This window comes from Aethalodelphis obliquidens, unplaced genomic scaffold (genome assembly GCF_003676395.1).
Source record: "Aethalodelphis obliquidens isolate GAN/ISIS:26980383/991018 unplaced genomic scaffold, ASM367639v1 scaffold35, whole genome shotgun sequence".
In the NCBI taxonomy this organism is placed as follows: Eukaryota; Metazoa; Chordata; class Mammalia; order Artiodactyla; family Delphinidae; genus Aethalodelphis; species Aethalodelphis obliquidens.
In genome coordinates, this window is record NW_020837979.1 from 7,854,256 (window position 1) to 7,874,266 (window position 20,011).

Here is a 20,011-nt window from a genome sequence, read left to right on the forward strand (position 1 = left end):
GGCTGGACCGAGGGTGCAAAGTGGGAGGGAGAGGAGGAGCCCGTTTAGGACCAAGATCACAGGATGTTTCCGGCTTTAAATTGAAAGGAGAGGGGTGCCCCCCAACCCTTGTAATGACTGTGGGCTGCAAGGGTGTTCTTAGATTCTGGTATTTAGGTTATTTTCTTTTTTGTATTAAAATAACGCTGCAATAAACATTTGTACATGTCTCTGGGTACACATGTGTGAAAGCTTACCTGTGTATGGGAGCCAGAAGTGTGGTTGCTATGTTACAGGAATAAGTCTTCAACTTTACTCAACAAAATCACTCCTGGCGCTTCAGATAAGCATTTTTCTTCTCCATTTTATTCATTCAGGGTTTGCATTTCACCTCTCCTTCCTCAGGGTATTGCTAATGGCCCCAGACCCAGAGAAGGAATCTGCCTTGGCCTCCTTCTATTTGATAGAACCCTGGCAGAAGGGTCTGAGAGGGACCAGAGTGTGCTTGATAAAGTTACAGCAGGTCTCTGGTCCTGCTTAATTTTGGGAGTTGGTAGCATCAGATGTCCGAGGGCCAGTATTTCAGGGGGGATGGAGCAGTCTTCTCTCTTACTGAATCAGTTGAGTTACACGTTTTTTCAGATGCTCCTTATACTGTTACTGCCAAGATATCCTTTGCGCAGCTCTGTGTGGTTCCTTGAGGCCTGGAAGCTTTGGGACTCTCCAAGCTTGAGGCATTGGACTCTTTACCAGGCTGGTTTCCCCAGAGCCAAAAAGCTCCAGCCCGCTCATCTGAGGTCCTGCCACCTCTCACCTCCCCAGGGTTCTGCCAGGGATCCTGCATCAGTCCATACCTTGAGGGGTGCCCACCAACATTTTCTTTCTTTTTTGTTTCAGAGACTCTCTCTCTTGAGACAGACAGACACACACACACACACACACCTCAATGAGCTTAGATTCCCACAAAAGGCACAAAGAGAAGCTATCTCCCAGCATAGATCCCCATGGCTGAACCCAGTACAGAGGGAAGAACGGCCTTCAGGGGCAGCACGATGGCTGGGCGACCACAAACCCTGTCTCAGGTTCCAAGACAGTGAAGGGCAGTCCTGAAAACAACCCGAGACCCAACTTCCCAACAATCTTGGAACAATCTTTTCATCTTAACTAGATGAAATTGTATTCATTTATTTCTCTAGGACGATAACGTGACTTTTTGTGCACCCAAGAAGTTGAACGGGCCATCCCCATTATACTGTGTTATTTTAAAGTTTATTCACAACAACTCTGTGAGGTAGGCAATATGGTTCCCATTTTTCAGCTGGGGAAAGCGAGGCCTAGTGAGGAAAAATAACCTGCCCAAGGGGCAGGGCTGTGACTTGAACGACAGCAGTCCTGATTCCCCAAGGCCCATATTTTAACTTGCCACCCAAACTCCTTGGGCATAAGCACAGGACAAAGCTGGGGAAACGCTTACCTAGCTTCCTGTCCATCCATGCCTTCCTGAACTGCCTGACCAACCCCCCATGGTGACCCGGGACAAGTGATGCCAGGAATCTTGGCATCCTGCTTGGGATACACTTCTTATATATCTGAATTCTTTGAATCACTCACTCTGACAAACGCTGCCGCTTCAGTTGCATTTTCTTACCTGCTTTTGTACTTATCCCCTTCACATTGAGCATGTGCTGTCCCTGTTCACCAGCGCCCGTTCTTTTGGGGAAGCCGGGCTCATTGCCCTAGAAACATACCCCAGGACTGAATCTTCCCTTATTAACAAACTATGAAGCAGGAGTCATCCAGTATTTTTAAAATCCAGGTCTCTATTTTTCCTGTGCAAACATGAATGTAGGCAAAATTAATAGTCAAAAGGCTTTTTAAAATATATGCATTTTGATAACACGTTGCTAGTTACATTTTGCTGTTGATATGAGCTTGGATCACACTTTCCTTTAATAGGCCTTTGAAATTCCTTTTAGAAAGTTAAAACGGTCAAATGGTCCATAGTAAAAACCAGAAGAGACCCATGTAAATCCAAAATACATACGTGAAAAGGCAGCACCTTTTGGATGAACTACATTAGGGCCGAGTTATGTAGAACATGGATTATATAAGAGTGGACCACAGAGACTTCAAAGCAAATGGAGCATCTTGTCTGAGAACAAGAGAGAACAGGAAGAAAGAAGAGGAGAAGAAACAGAAGAGAAAGAAGGAAGAAGAAGGGGACACAGAGACAGAGAGATTGATGGAAAAGAGGATCAGGAAAACCTACATATACGGCTTCTCTGCATCAGGAGCGTGACTCGTCTTTGGGTAATTTACAATGTGTATTAAGCAAAGGATGGACCGTTAAGGTAATAATTCACAAACATAGAACCCAAATCTAGAGATACCTTATATAAAATGTTAATGCAATACTATTTACTGGATTAGACAAAAAGAGCTAGGTTCTACACTCTGCACATTTCCAGCTAAGAGCTTTGCCTCAGGATGTAATTCCAAGGGACAGCAAGGCTTCCTCTTCAGGGGTCAAGGAGCAGTTTGCAAAGACATGACCTAAGGGTCGCATCTCCTAAAAGTCCTAGTGGTCAGCTTGTTTGGCTTAGGACCCCATTCCAACCTCCAACCTGGGAGCCTTTCCCCTCCACATAACTCTCCCCACCAAGTCAGAACAGGCTGCCCCAGAACCCTGACTCAGGTACCAAGAGAGAGGTTGTCTTTGAACCCCTCTGGCGGGTTAGCAGATGTCTCTTTCCCTAACGGAGATGCTCTTTTCTATGAAACAGATTCTGGTTTCACAGCAGCTGGACGGCAGGGAGCCTGGATTTGCTTCTCAGACTCGAAGTGACCTCAGCTGGGGAGAGCTGGCTTTATCCCTTGTGCTTGTTGCAGCACCAATGGCCAGGGTTTCTAGGATCCCAAAGAGCACACGAGGATATACCAGAGTCAGAAACAAGCCCCAGACTGTCTCATGTATTGAATTTGAGTTACCACATGTACTTCAGATTCTGTTACATCTCCCTCAGCAGAAGGGGGTGAAGTGAGGGGCAGGAGCGGGTGGGTGACTAAATCATCTTCCACTTATAAAATAAAAAAATGAAGTTCAAAAGTCTAAAAACTCCCCGGGGATAAATATTAAAAGAGTTTTGTGCTCACACTTTCATCCTCTTGAGCAGGGGACACCTCACACTTTACAAAGCCCTGCTGCACGCAGTGCTTCTTGTGGAGCTCACAGCAACCTGCCACTTAACGGGGGCAGATGTAAAGAGTCCCATTTTCTAGATGAGGACACTGAGGCCATGCAGCTCGCAAAGGGTAAGGAAAGCTGGAATTCAACCCCGGCCAAGTCCCGCGCCGTGCAGCATCACACTGACAGCTGGCTCTGGGAAGCGGGAGACAGACCTCTGTGTCTTCACCGTTGTTTGGCCTCTGTTTGTGGAGCATCCCCGTCAGGCGGGAGGCCGAGCTTCACCTGGTTTTCCAGTTGGCTGAGCCGCTGTTTCACTCTCATCTGGGCGGCACTGTACTCAGCCAACAGCCGTGCAAACCTGGTCTGCAGGGTGTCCAGGGAGGACTCCAGATGCTCCACTTTCTCCTCGATGCCCTGGGGGTCTGCCCCGGCCTTGGCCAGCTCCTCGTCGATCAGGTTGTCCTTCATCAGGATCTGCCGCCCCTTCTCCTCCAGCGCCTTCTTGGCCTCAGGGTACTCAGTGAGCGCCTCCATCAGATCGTCCCTGGAGAGGCAGAACAGGTCCGAGTAACCGAGGCTCCTGATGTTGGCCGTCCTGCGGTTCCCCGACTTGCTCCCCTTGATGTTCAAGATGCTGATCTCGCCAAAGTAACTCCCATCGCTGAGGACCACAAACTGGGTGACCCCATCCTCAGCCACCACAGCCAGCTTGCCCTCCTTGATGATGTACATCTCCCTCCCTATGTCCCCCTTCTTGCAGATATAATCCCCGGGGCTGAACACCGCAGGCCGCAGCTTCAGCACCAGCTCCACCAGCAGCCCTGCCTCGCAGTCCTGGAAGATGCGGACCTTCCTCAGGGTGTCCAGGTGCACGCTGATGGCGATCTCGGCCCTCAGCTTGTTGGGGAGGCACTTGAGCACCTCCCTCTCATCCACCGTCTTCTTGTTGGCCCACAGGTAGTCGAACCACCGGATCACCCGTGTCTCCAAGTCCTTGGTCACCTTGCGGAATTGCATGTACTGCTTGACGGAGTCACTCTTGGCCTGGAACTCAGCCTGCGAAGCGTTCATGTGCGAGATCATGGAGCCCACGTTGCCCACAATGGTAGCAAAAATCAGGACACCCACCAGGAAGTCGAGGACCACAAAAAGATACTCCTCATCTTTCACGGGGGGTGGGGTCTCGCCGATGGTGGTCAGGGTCAAGGTAGACCAGTAGAGACTGTAAATGTACTTCCTGGAGAGGCGCCCATACTCTGGGTTGGAGATGTTTGGGTAGACCCAGGAGTCGGTCCCGAAACCAATGAACTTGGAAATGGCAAAGTAGAGGCAGGCGTTCCAGTGGATGATGATGAGGATGTACAAGACCAAGTTCCCAATCCTGAACATGTTGGGGTAGTTGGTCCTCGTCTCCGTGCGGTCAAAGAATTCAAAGAGCCGGGCCAACTTTAGTAGGCGGTTGAACCTCAGTTCTGGGTAGTTCATGCCCAGCTTAAAATAAGCCAGGTCCGTGGGGACCAGGGACAACATGTCCAGCTTGAAGTGCAAGGTCTTTGTGTAGTGCTTCCACAGCCGGTTAGCATCCGTGACCAACAAGCCTTGCTCCAGGAAGCCTGATGAAGAAGACAGATCACGTGGGCATCAAAGAGGCCTTTTTATGACCATGGCCCGCAGAAAGGTATCTCACCTCAAGACCACACAAAACCTGGTTATACATATATAAAAGAAACAACTTCCACAAACCACACATACCATTACTACAGGAAATGCACTCTGGTATTTTCTATTCAATGATCTAATCTATTTTATTCAATTAAAAACATAGATCAGTTAGGTAAATTTGAATGTGGATTGGGTATTTGATGGTAGTAAGGAATGCTTATTAAATTTTCAGAGATAAATGAAAGTTATACTTAAAAAATGGGACCCTAATTAAGGTTAAATGCTAACGTGGTTACTGTCTGAGATTTGCCTTAAAAAACTCCATACAAGACCAGGGAGTGGGAGGATAAATGAAAAAAGATGAGCAAAATGTTGATAACATTTGGAGCTGGGTAAGGGTATGTTGGGATTCATAACACTACTGTCTCAGTTTTGTATATGTTTGAAAATATTAACAATAAAAAATTTGAGGGCTTCCCTGGTGGTGCAGTTGTTAAGAATCTGCCTGTCACTGCAAGGGACATGAGTTCGAGCCCTGGTCCGGGAAGATCCCACGTGCCACGGAGCAACTAAGCCCGTGCGCCACAACTACTGAGCCTGCGCCACGACTACTGAGCCTGCGCTCTAGAGCCTGTGAGCCACAACTACTGAAGCCTGCACGCCTAGAGCCCGCAACGTGAGAAGCCACCGCAGTGAGAAGCCCATGCACCGCAACAAAGAGTAGCCCCCACTCGATGCAACTAGACAAAGCCTGCGCGTAGCAATGAAGACTGAACGCAGCCAAAAATAAATAAATTTATGAAAAAAAATTGAAAACCCTGGTCATGGCCTAGCAAACTGACTTTACAAATCACTGATGGCGTATGACCCGTCTTTTTATTTTTTATTTATTTATATTTATTTATTTTTTAAACTCTATTTATTTATGGCTGCATTGGGTTTTTGCTGCGGTGCGTGGGCTTCTCATTGCGGTGGCTTCTCTTGTTGCGGAGCACGGGCTCTAGGCGCACAGACTTCAGTAGTTGCAGCACGCAGGCTCAGTAGTTGTGGCTCACAGGCTCTGGAGCGCAGGCTCAGTCGTTGTGGCGCATGGGCTTAGTTGCTCCGCGGCATGTGTGATCTTCCCAGACCAGGGCTCGAACCCGTGTCCCCTGCATTGGCAGGCGGATTCTTAACCACTGAGCCACCAGGGACGTCCTGCAACCTATCTTTTTAAAACCTTGCCCAGGAGCACAGTGGTTTTCCTTCCTGGTTGCACATTACTGTCACCCAAGGGGCTCTGAAAACACATGAAGCTTGGGACCCACCCTGGTCTGGAGATGGGCTGGACCTTGGTAGTCGTGAAGCGTTATTACTGGTGAAATCCACCAAATAGGCCATGACCTGCCGTTTCCCTTCGTCCCTCTCTCCCTCCCTCTTTCTTCCTTTCTTTCTTTCATTTTCAAACATGCAAAAGAGTGCAGAGACTAATGTAACAAATGCTTCTTAGATCTGGGTTAGCAACAGCAACACACCAAGGGCTCTGTAAGCCACAGAGCTGGACCTGTCCCCAGAGTTTGGTCCCATAGGTCTGGGGCATCTCTAACAACTTTCAGGTGATGCTGCTGGTCCAGGGCCACACTTCGAGGGCTAGACCGAGGTAGGACTGCCCCCTCTGTGAAAAGCAAACATCAAGTTTGTCATCACACGTTAGGGACACCTGGCTTCACAGCTCCCCATCCCCTATTTGTTTGGTTACACTCGTGTTTACTGAGTGCCCAGATCATTACATTGCACTCGTGTGCCTTGGGACTCCTCAACACCTCCTTAATAATCTTGTCTCAATTCTGACTATTTTTTCTCCTGGAGTATGATCCATGGCCTCTTGGTGTCTGTGCCTACCTGTCCCCCTCTCTCTCCCAGCCTTCTGCTGAATCTTAGATTGCCAAGGACAATACCAAGCACAAAAAGGGGTGGGGTCGATGTCTGGGTGAGGGCTGCCTGTCCCACCGAAGCCTGATTGATGCAGGGAGTCCCCCCAACCAGTCAGCCACCCACGGGGCTCTTGCATCTCCATAGGCTCGTGTAACCATGGAGTGGCAGGCCACCAGGACTGGCCAAGTCACCCAGGCAAGCCTCAAGCTGTGTTCTTGAGATCTTCTAAGTTATGATGCAGGGCACTAATTCTGGAGCAGGGGGGCCACCCATCTGGCCTGCTGGGTGGTGACTGTGGCCTTTAGGCTGGCCACTCAGCATCTCTAGGCCCCCGTTTCTAAAGCAGTAAGATGGAGATAACCATGTCTACACTTCTTGTCTTCTGCAGCAGTTCTCATGAGAAAACAAGACGTGCTTGGAATGCTTTGTACACCATGAAGCCACCCTGAGGTTTCGCTGTGATCCAGTGGTTTTTGCATCCACAACCATGGCACAGTTTTTAGTTTAAAAATCTTGGAAATGACAAGCAGGGCCTCCACCAGCATATGTGATGTCTTTGTGAAAATAAGAAAAAGGAGGCCCAAGGAGGCCCAGCTTGGAGACTGAGGCATGGGGGGGGCTTTAGCCCCCACTCACAACTAGAGGTGATCTTGTTACCGACGGGTCCTTGGACTCTTTAATCAACAGAAATTGACAAGAGTCTAGATGAGGAATTCAGGCCTTTATTGGGACTCATGCTGCAGCACAAGGGAGCGAAAACAATAGCAGGTGGCCTTGCTTGCTCCCTGAGGGGGGAGAGTGAGCTTGTCCCTTAAAGGATATGGGGGTGGATTGGTGGGTTGGGCTGGAGGGGGGGGCTTAGGTGGTCTGCACATACATGTAGTTATTTTTAGTCCTTTACAGATTCTTTGTGTCCCGTTGCTAGAGGAGATGTTTGTCTAGCGGCAAGTGCAAGCACTCTGGTAGAGGGTCCCAGGTCCCAGCCTGTCTTAATCGAAGGAAGTCATATCCCTCTAGGCCCTGTTTTAGATTTCAGTTCTGAAACTAATATACTTTTAGTATATTACACCTCATCTAAAAGCCATGGGGTAACATGCCCTGGCTCCTCTGACTGTCCAAGAAGAGGAACTCCAAGGGCTACCATTCTGGATCTCCCTGAACTTGCCCTGTGGCCCCCAGGTGGCCCCCGAATCATGCTGTGGGGTCTGCGGCCCTGGGCCCACTCACCTGTCCGGGCTCGGACTAGCACATCGAAGCCATAGAGGAAGTCGGCTGAGTAGTCCAGGACCAGCCAAAGCATCAGGTGCTCAGACTGAAGCTCATCAAAACAGGCCCTAAACAAGTGTGAGAAGCGGCAGGTGTGTAGCGGGGAGGGACTAAGGCGGGCAGCAGCTCTGTGCTACAAACCTGGGGTCAGCTCATCCCGCTAACAGCCCAGCCCACAGGGTTGCTCCCCAGCATCAGCGTCCCAGCCCCGATGAGGGGACCCAGGCTCTCAGAAGCTTTTCTGTCTCAAGGTCACCGAGCTCCTAAGAAGAGCTGGGACTGACCCCAAAGAGTGGGCCCCGTTGCCTCGCAGCAGTAGCGACAAGACTGCTCCCCTCCCCTGGCCGGGGAGCAGTTTATCCAGGCCTCAGATGAAGGGGCTGAGAACTTGCCCTTTCTGGGGCCTTTAAATGCCAACGAAGATATAACAATTTCTGAGAGATTAACAACAGAACAAGCCACATCCGTCCCCACAAATTAGCGGTTTGGGAGCACCCCGAGGCCCCGGCCACCCTCACAAGAGCAGCAGCTCACCCTGCATCCCAACCGGCTCAGAAAACCCAAAGCCCACAGCCAACAGCCTGAAAATGTCGCCTGGCGCCTGCATCCCTGTCCTGCAGGTCAGCTCAGGAGTGACCCAGCCCCTCCCACTTCCTCTCAGAAGAGCAACGGCTCGCCCTTGCATCTTCCTCCTGCAACTCCATCAAGGAGGCTCCAAGGTGCCAGGACCATGGTTTCGATCTCAAAGCCAGGCCTCCACCAGTGCTTCAGGGAACCCAGGAGGAACTGAGGCACATGCAGCTGGATGGTGGCTGCCAGGGACTCAGAGCTCTGTGTTGAGGCCCCGCCCCACGCCCCTACCTGCAAACAAGCAGACACCAGTTGTAGAAGATGGGCACGGCGATGATGGTCAGCCAGTGATAGTACATGTTGTTGGAGGGGTCCACCACGGTGGTGTCCTTCTTCTTTCTGGAAACACCGACACACAAGCAGCACAGTGTGCTGGAAGACCACAGCTTTGGAAAGGCTTTGAGACCTGGCCTAGCTTAAGAGACCCCAGGACAACTGCGGGCTTCAGCTAGAGATGGCTTCCCAGATAGGGTGCTGTCAGTCCCGGGGGGGTCACATGGGTGTCCTTGTATGGGTGCCCCCACCCAGGCTGGGAGCAGGGCAGACTCCGAAGGCCTTCTCTCCCAGCTCAGCGCCCCAGGAAGCCACCGTTGACTACAAAACGACAGCGATGACATTCCCGTGTCCTGGGGTATCATCCATAGCCTTCAGGGTGCTGAGGAGGAAACTGGAGCAGTGATGTTGGAACCACCTCGGGGAGCTCTGTGAAAATGCCAGCTCTCAGGCCCAGCCAGACCCCTCCAGGACTGGGGTCTGGAAATGTGCACTTAATCACTGTCCTGGGTGGTTCTGAGACAGCTCCTCTCTGGACTGAACTTGGGAGCTTGGGAGCCCAGAGCTCTCCCTTGGGAACATGCTCTCTCCACCTCACTAACTGCAATCGTGCAGATGTTCTAAAGACGTTTCCTGCCTCTCCACCAAAAACCACCAACCTGGGAATCATCGAGGTATGTCAGCCAACACTGAATGGAAGAAATAGCTTAGGGTGCTTTTGGTGTTTATTTTCAGGATTTTCGGAGGATTGGAATTTATAGGCGGTACTGGAGATCTTTCTTTGGGTCCACGCGTCTCCTCCCCCACCCCATCTGCCCCCCATGCCCGCCTAGGCCTGCAGAGCTGCTCCCGCGCCCCAGAGGAGACCCTGAGCTGCCTGTTTTCACCTCAACTCAGCAAGTCCGAGATCAGCAGCTGATTAACTGGGCTTTGGACGTTCCCAACACTCATTGCCACTGGGTTTGGATTAAAGTTTGTGAATATAGTGTTTTCTAGTACCCAGGAAAAGGGCTCCGCGTACTCCACTGTGTGGACAGCCATCTTGTGGGCAAACAGAATGCCCAAGGGGAGGGCACCGGAGCAGGCTCCCAGGGAAGCCCCGAACTGCTCACCTGAGGCTGGAGACAAACCTGCCTACCTACAAGCCCCCCCTTTGGGCTCCCCGACCTTCCCTGCAGAACGAGACCCTCACGTGATCTCAGCAGGCCTGATCCCTGCCTGAGACCAACTCCTTTTCTGTAGCCCTAAGCAGCCCTCTCTCCAGGGCTGACCCTAAGGCCTGATTGCATCTCTCTCTCCTCCCCAGGGCCAGGGCCGGGTGGTGTGGAACCAGGCCTGCTGTGACCACGGAACCCCCTCTTTGGGGGCAGTTTCTCCCAGTACTTACTCCTCCTTTTTTGGGTTTTCCTTTTTCTCTTCCTTTTTTTCTTTCTCCTTTTTCGCCTTGTCACTGGATGACACAGGGTGACATTTAGCAATTTTCATATACCAAGGTCATTACCACGGGGAGAGGGTAGGCCACAGTGACACGGGGGAGAGGGCGTGGTGCAGGAAACCAATCTTTCTAGCACACTGGGATGAAATGAGGTTGTTGGTTTCCTGAATAATATCATTATTATTATTCCTGAAGGGGGAGGGTACCACCTCCACTGAAGTATCCATTGTATACATTGAAATGTACACAACGGGTCAGTCTAATATTCTACAATTTCTGACCTATTTCCGTGAGTCCCTAGAAAGTCACAGCAGCTTGAGACTGGAAACTTTTGAGGTAATGGGAAATAAACCCAAATCCACACCTTTACGGTGGAAAAGTCACTCAGGGTTTTGGGAGTCACGTGGAACGCTCTTTGTTCTGAGGGAAGGGGGTGGCTTTTCCGTTGTTCTGGGGTCACATGAAAACCTGGCCCTTGGTGGGAAAGCCAGGGGACAGAAAGGAAGCAAGACCCTTAGGCAGGCACAGGTGTGCTGTGCAGCAGCGAGTCTTCAAGTCGTCTGAGGCAAATGCAGCCGCGCTCAGACGCTTCCAGACTTTGCTGGATGTGGCGCTGCAAGCGGGGCCTCGCCCTCCTGTCTGCATCGGCAGGAAGGGCCTGTAAGGGCAGATGTTTCCTCAACGCACAGCTTTGCTCTGCTTCCCCTTCTTTATTGCACCTCCTTCATGGGCTGGACACAGTTACAAGGGTTACCTATTAACGGTTACAGTAGTCCTGCAAGGCACGCGTTATTACCCACTGAACAGCCCAGGAAACAAAGGTGGAGGGTAAAAGACCCTGCCTGCCTCAGGGCACCCCTGGAATCACCTGCAGGCCCTTCTGATTCCCCTGTTCCTGCCCCTGGAGGAAGGAAGGGCTGAGAAGTAAGTGTCTGCTAATTAAACACTCGTTGAAAAGGACCAATGCACTTTACACAGCACTTCCCCAGGAAATAATCAAAGGTGTGTGCAAACATGCATACAGAAGAATCATCACCACCATTATTTCTAAGTCACAGCACAAACAGTCTGATCATACAACAGAGGAAATTCTTCATCAACCACAGAATTCTATGAGGCCACTTACGACGAGGTTGTGGAAGAATATTCAGTGACAGGGGAAAATGTTCCTCAGATTTCGCTAAGTTAAAAAGTAGACTGCAAAAGATTTCCTAATAATAGCTGTACTAGTTTTCTGTTGCTGCCAGAACAAATTACCACAGACTTAGTGGCTTAAAACAGCCCAAATGTATGATCTTGCAGATCTGTAGGTCAGAGATCTGGTGGGGGTCTCATCGAAGTCAAGGTGTCGGCAGGGCCATAATACTTTCTGAAGACGCTAGGGAAGAAACTGTTTCCTGCTCACTTGGATTGTTTGCAGAATTCAGTTCTTTGCAATTATAGGACCAATATCCTCACTTTCTTGCTGGCTGCAAGCTGAGGACATTCCCAGCTTTTAGGGGCTGCTGCATCCTTGGTTCATGGCGCCCTTCCTCCATCTTCAAAGCTGGCAACAGCCGGTTGAGTCCTTCTCAAGATGCCATCTCTCTGCAGCTGGGAAAGGTTCTCCACTTTTAAGGATGCATGTGATTCGACTGGGTCCACCTTGATAAGCCAGGAAAATCTCCCCATCTCAAGGTCCTTAAACTTCATGACATCTGCAAACTCGCTTTCGCCATGTAAGGTAACATAGTCACAGGATGTGGGGATTAGCATATGGGCACCTCCGGGCTACGTACTACAGTCTTCACTGGCCCTCAAAGATTTCCTTGCATCCCATGTGCAAAATGACTTCACCCCCATTCCAAGATCCCCCAGCCTCATCCCATTAGAGCATCAACTCAGAGTCCAAAATTATCATCTAAGTCTCATCAGTTCAGAAGTCCCAAATCTCATCATCTAAATCAGGTGTGTGGGAACTCTGGGTGTGAATCATTTGAGACACGAGTCCTCCCTACCTGTGGAACTAAAGAAACGAATCACCTCCATAAACACAGGAGAAGGCATAGGACACCAGGTGTAGATATTCTAGTTCAGCAAGGGAGAAGAAGATGGGAGGACAAAAGGAGTCAGTGGTTCTAAGTGATTTCGGAATCCAGCAGGGCCATGGGCCAGTATGCTTCAAGGCCTGAGAATAAACCTCTATAGCTCATGACTCCGCCCTCAGTCATCCTTCCTTTTTCATGAAAGGTAGCACCTGCTTGTAGCTGAGTAGTTTTTTATCAGCCTGCTTTCTGCATCTAGAATTTAGAGATCTAACAGTTCTCCCTCATTTTATACTGTTTCTATCCTTCAGCTCCAAGCTGGCAGCGTTTCTGCTGCCATAAAATCCTCTAGACCTTGATGGGTCATGTATACGGGAGGGATCCACTCCGCTAGACAGAGGCTTGTCCACAGATCTTCCTGAGAAATCCCTTCTCTATTTTTGGCTTCTGTTGAGATGAGCCGTGGTTCACACCCTCGGTCTCTTCAGAGGGTCTTTTATGTGACTGAAGACTCAGAGCTTTTGATCTTCGAGTTATCAGCAAGAGTTCAGCCGCATCCTCTGCTTTTGCCTGAAGGCATGCTTTCCTGACAGGGACTTTTTAAAACTTATTCTCTTTTGCCATCTGAGCAGGCTGAGAACTTCCCAAGTCATCAAGTCTTGTCTCCTTTTCATTTATCAGTTCTTGCCTCAATTTCTTTCTTAAGTTTTACCATCAACAGCAAGAATAAACCAGGCTGCACCCTCGGTACCTTAGCTTAGAAATGTCCTCAGCTGAATATTCAAGCTCGCTGCATACGAATTCTGCTTCCCCCATACTTGTGGGACATAATCCCGCTCAGCTTTTTGCCACTAAACAACATGAATCCCCTTTCCTTCAGGTTCTGAAAGCCTGCTCCTCACGTCCTTAGGAGCCCTCACCAGCAGCACCCCTAAAGTCCAGGTTTCTACTAATAGTCTGTTTCGACCATTTAGGTATTAAGTATGTAGGCAGCTTAGGTTTTTCTCTGTAATGCTCCCCATTTTTCCTTCTGAACCCTCACTGCTATAGTTTTTTTTCTGATGATTGTTCCCCACTTCTTTATATCTTTATTGGAGAATTGCTTTACAATGGTGTGTTGGTTTCTGCTGTACAATAAAGTGAATCAGCTATATATATATATATACATATATCCCCATATCCCCTCCCTCCCACCCTCCCTATTCCACCCCTCTAGGTCGCCACAAAGCATCGAGCTGATCTCCCTGTGCTACTGGTAGAGTCTTTAACATTCATATTTCTTTTAACAACCTGTTCAAAGCAATCTAGGCTTTTTTAACGAAAACATGCTCCTTAAAGTTCTTCTAGATCCTGCCTAGGGTCAATTCTGAAGCCACTTCCACATTTTAGGTATTTGTTACAGCAGCACTCCACTTCTGGGATCGAAAGCTGTGTTACTGATTTTCTACTGTTGCCATAACAAATTACCACAAGTGTAGTATCTTAGAACAACCCAAATTCATTCTCTTACAGTTCTGGAGATTGGAAGAAGTCGTATAATCTGACTGGATGAAAATCAAGGTGCCCTCAGGCTGTGTTCCTTTTTGGAGGCTCTGGAGAGAATCTGTTTCCTGCTCACTGGGACTGCAGGCAGAATCCAGCTCCTTGAAGCTCAGGACCAAGGTCCCTGTTCTCCTGCTGGCTGTAGATGGAGGGCTATCTCTGGCTTTCGGAGGCTGCTGCATCCGTGGCTCAGGCCTCCCTCCCCACTTCCTCCATCTTCAAAGCCAGCAATGACAGGACAGCCCCACTCACACTGTGAATCTCTCCTCCTTCCGTCTCATATCTCTGACTCACTCTCCTACCTCCCGCTTCTGCTTTTAAGAACTCATGTGATTACATTGGGCCCACCTGGATAATCCAGAATAATCTCTCCATCTGCAGGTCCTTAAATTCAATCACATTTGCAAAGTTTCCTTTGTCATGTAAAATAATCTACTCACAGGTTCCAGGGATTAGGATGGAAAAACATTTTTGGTGAGGTTGTGGTAGTGAAATTACTCTGCTTCCCACAGTAGTCAATATTGATTGATCATTTACTATGTACCAGGCACTGTTGTAAGCACTTCACATGTATTAGAATAGTTAGTCTTAACAAAACTCTGTAAGATGCCAGTTACAATCCCTATTTCACAAGTCGGGAAACTGATGCACAGAGAGGTCAGGTAACTTGCTCAAGGTCACAAAGCTCTTAGGTGGTTGAGTTGGGATGCAAATGCACTTAACCAGTACCTATATTAAACATATTGCATCTGTCTATGTATCTGTGTATCTATGTATCCACGTATCTATCTATTCAATATATGTGCCTAGAGAAAACTTGGAGGGATATTTGCCAACATGTGAAGAGGGGTTGTCTCTGATAATGGGGTTCAACTGCTAACGTAAAGTGTACTTTTTTATGGGTGTATGCTCGTGGGTGCTTTTCTGTGTTTTCTAAGTTTTTGACAATGAGCATATTAATAAACTAAGAACAAAAGTTGTTAGAATCTTTAAGTGAGAAGAGCAAGGACACTCACCCATCCTCTGTTTTGAATCTACTGGTCTTTCTGCCGCTGAAATCTTAATGTCAAGTCACCAGCAGAGGGCGCTGCCCACAAGCTTATCGGGCACACTTAGCCCTGCTGAGAGTTTAATTACACCAGGCTCTGCCACCCTTGTTCAGGATTTGTGGCCCCAGGTTACAAGCTTTGGACTTTCCTCTGGCTACCAACCTGCTGAGGGCCTGGGGAAGACCCTGTGCCATCCAGCTGTGTCCCGGAATCCACCCAACACTGCCCCAGGGGACCTACACAGAGCTACAAAACGAGGCTGGTTTTGGCTGAGAACAGATTGATCGGGAGAAAGAAACTTTCAGAACCCATGGGACTAAGTGAAAATGCTAGAAATGTGGTGGAAGAATGGGGGAAGGTGTCCACAAGAATTACTTGTGTATCTTTGTACCCAGGTGGCTCCATTTGGGGGCAGCCCCCAATTTTGTCCCTCGGTCCTTGGCTGCAGTGTGCACCCACGATACGAGCCCATCGGAAAAGATTTATAAGAGCCTGATGTAGCTGACGGCATCCACACCATCCTTGCCCACATCCCAGCCCCAGGATGGAGAAGCCTGGAGACCCACCCACAAGACCTCTACCTATGGTTTCTGGTGCCCTGAGCCTTTGCCTGACTGCGGGACTCAACACCAGGTTTCCAAGGGCATCAAACACATATCACAGTAGCTATCATTTTGCAGATTAAATCATTTCATTTTTCTTGACTGTTGGCATTTGGGTCTCTGGATTTGATGTCCCAACTTATGTAAACAAAATGCAACTAAGGGGGAGAGGATGGGGGAGGGATCAACTGGGAGTTTGGGATTAGCAGATGCAAACTATTATATATAGAATGGATAAACAACAAGGTCCTACTGTAGAGCACAGGGAACTATATTCAATATCCTGTGATAAACTATAATGGAAAAGAATCTGAAAAAGAATATATGTATGTGTAACTGAATCACTTTGCTGTATTCCAGAAACTAACACAACATTGTAAACTCACTTCAATTAAAAAAATACATTTAAAAAACAAACAAAGAAGCCCCCAAATGCAACTAAGGTTCACGGAGGGGAATGGAAAGAAGTTCTATCAGAAGAACAAAGGGAAATAACAAGAAGCAGCCTCGGCACAGTTCTCGGTCGGCCGGAAGTCAAGGAGTTGGCATTTCTTGGCTGATACGGATGGTTTTCCCCCCTAAGCTCCAGCTGAGACCCCCCTCCGCTACCTACCTCCACGGTGTTCTAAAAAGGAAGGCTGGAGAGCGGGGCACACACACACACACACGTGTTCACACACAAACATGGTCACACACATACGCACACTGTGTGCTTGGGCTCTTGGGAGATGTTGCCAGAATCGCACAGCAAACTGCTCTGCCCGCTCAGCGCCGGGTGGCAGGAAGGAATTACGGTGGGTCACGGTTTCAAGAGGCTAATCTCTGGCACTATTTAAATCTCCTCTTTCCACTGTCCCGATCACGCCCTCCACATTGGCCTGATTTGGCTTGAAGACAAGGGCACTTCACCGGCACACAGGAGCCTGAGGATGCAGAATGGAAAGTGCATTCTCATCATGAAGGAGGTTTAGCCACTGCTCTGTAAAGGGACTCCAGCTTTGCACCTTCAGATACATAGCAACGGAGGTGTTAGCACTGAAAATGTTTACCGAGCCAACACCTTCTCTTTCTAGATGAGAACAATGAGAGACACAGAGATAAAAGGACCTGCCCAAAGAAGTCACACAGACCAGGTCCCTCTCCCCATTTGTCCACGGGGATGGGTTTCCAATGGAAGGAGCAGGACCCTAGAATGGTCTGGTGGGGTTTGGGGGAGGTAGCAGTACAAAGCTGGGGTGTCTACAGGGAGGTGGTTGGCCGCAGGGAGTGGGAGGGAGCAGAGGTACTCACTCCTTCTCTGAGTTGTTGCAGGCATTGGTGTTGCTTCTGGCCAGGGGCCAGTCACTGCGGGGAGGTAAAGAGAGCACAGCATGGGAATCTGAACTCAAGTCCAATTGCTGGGGACCCCTTGCCCCCAGGCGGTTATTCTGGGACTCCCATCCCCTGTCTCACGGGCCTTTCCACACAGCTTGAACAGAGGGAACTGTTATTGTCAGGGACAGACATTGTTTTGTGACAGTTAGTGTTGGTGAAGGGGAGAGGATGAACACCTGGGTAAACTGAGGCTTCTGAATGACTGAGGATTAACTCTTTGCATCCCACCCAGCATCCTAGCCTCGATTCCTCTCAACGTCCTCCAGTTTTAGCACGTGCCAGTCAGTGGGCCAGGCGCTGGGGGGGGCACAGAGACCACCCGGCGCGGCGCCTGCCCTTAGGTGCTCCTGGGTGAACAGGCCAAGCTCCTTGGACCAGAATGGACATAGTTAGCAGCACCTTGCTGCCCCCTCTGCAGAGACATGGCTGTCACAGGGCCCTTCCCTTGGAAACCCCATCACAGGGGCCGCTTCCAGTTCTCAGGACAAAAAAATGGACTCTTGGGCTTCCCTGGTGGCTCAGTGGTTGAGAATCTGCCTGCCAATGCAGGGGACATGGGTTCAAGCCTTGGTCTGGGAAGATCCCACATGCCGCAGAGCAACTAGGCCCGTGAGCCACAACTACTGAGCCTGCGCGTCCGGAGCCTGTGCTCCGCAACAAGAGAGGCTGCAATAGTGAGAGGCCCGTGCAGCGCGATGAAGAGTGGCCCCCGCTTGCCGCAACTAGAGAAAGCCCTCACACAGAAACGAAGACCCAACACAGTCAAAAATAAATAAATTAATTAATTTTTTAAAAAAAAGGACTCTGGGCAGAGCTGCCCCAGGTTTCAGCCCATCCTCCCCCTTCCCCTGCCCCACATTCATCTTAGAACTCCAGGGCCTGCCATCCCAGATCTATGTGAGAATCTGGTGGAAGGTGGGGGCTGGTTTCACAACCAAGCACGTTTACTGAAAGTTGGATTGGGCAGTACTTGGTGATGTTCTTTAGGAAAAGGCGTGATCTCCCTGAGCTCACCTGCCAGTTCACATCTTTGACAGCTGGTTTTAGAAAGCCAGCCTGGCCTCACAGGGCTAGAGGGCAGCTTGCCTGTCTGTGGTGACTGCAGACCATTCACGGGACAGGAGACCCCGGGGCCCGGAGCCAGCTGCTGGTGACACTCCAGCCTGACTCTCAGGGCACCTGTTCTATGATGTTGAACATCCAGCCAAATGCCTTTTTGGTACTTCTGCTCATCCCTCCCAAGCCTCCCTCTCCCCATCCAGGATGTGGCTCTAACTGCTTGTTTCAGGATTGGTTCAGATCATCTAAAACTCCCCTGGGGAATCAAAACTGTGAGATTATGGAGGAAAGTTTAGCTCTCTGGGGTGCAGTTGCCCGTGAGCTGCACCATAATCTGCCATAATCTCATCGGGCCAAACCCACAGGAGAACTAAGACCCATCTCTGCATACACTTTGCTTTGCTGATGGGACTTGGCCTTGAAAATTCAAAGTCTTCTTCCCCCAGGAAGCCTCCCTGATTGATCTGCTCCCATCCTGCACCTATGCATTCACCTGCCCACTCTGAACCTTCCAGCAAGTGACCAGGCATTGGTGGCATAGTTGGGGCCTGGTTCTGATGGGGTCATCCCTCCATTAATCTGGTCATATAGGGAAATGGGCAGAGTCTAATGTTCATCTCCATGAGTCTAAAGTTGTGGAGAAGAAGTTTGATCAATTAAGCCAAGGAAGTCTTTGCTTGCCTAAAAGGAACTGAACCAGCCTGGCTGGTTTGCTAGCAAACCTCCTTTCCTCCCCCACTCTTTCCTCCTCCTCCACCCTCCCTTCGTCCTTAGCTGCCAGCCCTCCTGTCTTTCTGGCTCAGCAGCGAACAGCATGTGGGCCTCGTGGTCCTGGTACTCCCTCACAGCCTGGGATGCCTGGCCCTGGGAACCTGGGATGGCCCTGCACACATCCAGCCAGCACCCAGGCCCTCCACGGTCCCCTTCCCACAGCCCAGGGAGCCCGAGGGTTTATAGTCCAAGCTCATGGGAAAAGGGAGCCTGAGAACGCTGCTCCACTGGGCCTCCGGCTCTCAGCCAGAGATTCTCACACCTTCCCCAGCAGAGAAGACTAATGTGCATCTCCTAGTGTCTCTGGCAAGGCATCTCTTTGAACTCTCATAATTTATCTTAAATACACTTGTATTTTGCAATGCACTGCATAACCTGTAATAAACATAACCCCCTGCCCCAAATCTGGAAATAAAATCAAAGCTCCAAAAAGATTCATCTGTTTCCCCTGAGGCTTCATGGCCTTTACTCCCCAGGGGCTTTCTTTGCCTTTTCGAGGGGCCCGCAACCAAGCCCTTCTGTTCCTTTGACTCCAAAACAGACAGCATTTTCTCTGGCAAATTATACAGGGACTGTCTGTTCTGCAACAATCATGCTTCTTTTCTCACACTTTACGTCTTCTAAACCCTGGCATAACCTAGAGAATTCAGCCAGAAGATCTTTTTCAAGCCCCTTTTTCCTTAAAACAGGTTCTGAGCAAGTGTCTTCCTGTTTGTGAGGCTGAGAGGAGGTCTGCTTCCCCTGAACGTGTTACCTCTTCTCCCCCAACTGCCCCAAGGGTCCTAAAGAGACCCTCTGCTGTTCAGCGACAATGGATTCAACCCACAGTCGCCCAGTGGTCTCCCCGCCCACCAGAGGCTGGGGTGACTTCTCAAGAACACGAGAAGAGGGGGAGGGGAGGCAGCAGCTCTGTGCGGGGGTGGGGGCAGGGGGGTTGGGGGGTGTCAGTCCAGCCCCTGCAGATTTCTCTACTTGCAGGCACCAGACAGCGCCAGCCACAAGCTCCCCACTGGGCAGGGGGCCGTGCAAGGTGCTCAGAGCCCTTGCTCTGCAGACCCTTCTCCTACTAAAAAGCAGACACTCTCCTCATCCCCCATCCTACTCCCACCTACTGTGCTCCCCATGGTTCTTAAACCAACCTGGGGTGAGGATGGTTCCCCTTCAGAGTTCTAACCAAACTTTGGACCTTTTCCCCAGAAGAATGTACATATACCCATCCATAATATTGTGGGTACCATCTAGGT

At 49.9% G+C, this 20,011-nt stretch overlaps 1 protein-coding gene across 3 annotated transcripts in view; it reads right to left on the reverse strand.

The window, feature by feature from the left end:
- Nucleotides 1-1,787: 1,787 nt before the first annotated feature.
- The window catches only part of CNGA3 (cyclic nucleotide gated channel subunit alpha 3), a 43,659-nt gene continuing 25,435 nt past the window's right edge, over nt 1,788-20,011 (reverse strand). The window contains exons 5-9 of one of the 3 annotated variants that reach the window (XM_027128897.1): nt 16,854-16,907; nt 10,299-10,361; nt 8,870-8,977; nt 7,970-8,076; nt 1,788-4,779 (exon numbers count right to left, since the gene is read on the reverse strand). In XM_027128897.1, the coding sequence (XP_026984698.1) occupies nt 3,389-4,779; nt 7,970-8,076; nt 8,870-8,977; nt 10,299-10,361; nt 16,854-16,907 (1,723 nt within the window). In that variant the 3' untranslated portion in view covers nt 1,788-3,388. Of the gene's footprint in view, nt 4,780-7,969; nt 8,077-8,869; nt 8,978-9,539; nt 9,549-10,298; nt 10,362-16,853; nt 16,908-19,375; nt 19,385-20,011 lie in introns of all 3 variants that reach the window. The other 2 variants (XM_027128898.1, XM_027128899.1) reach the window with 2 other exon arrangements.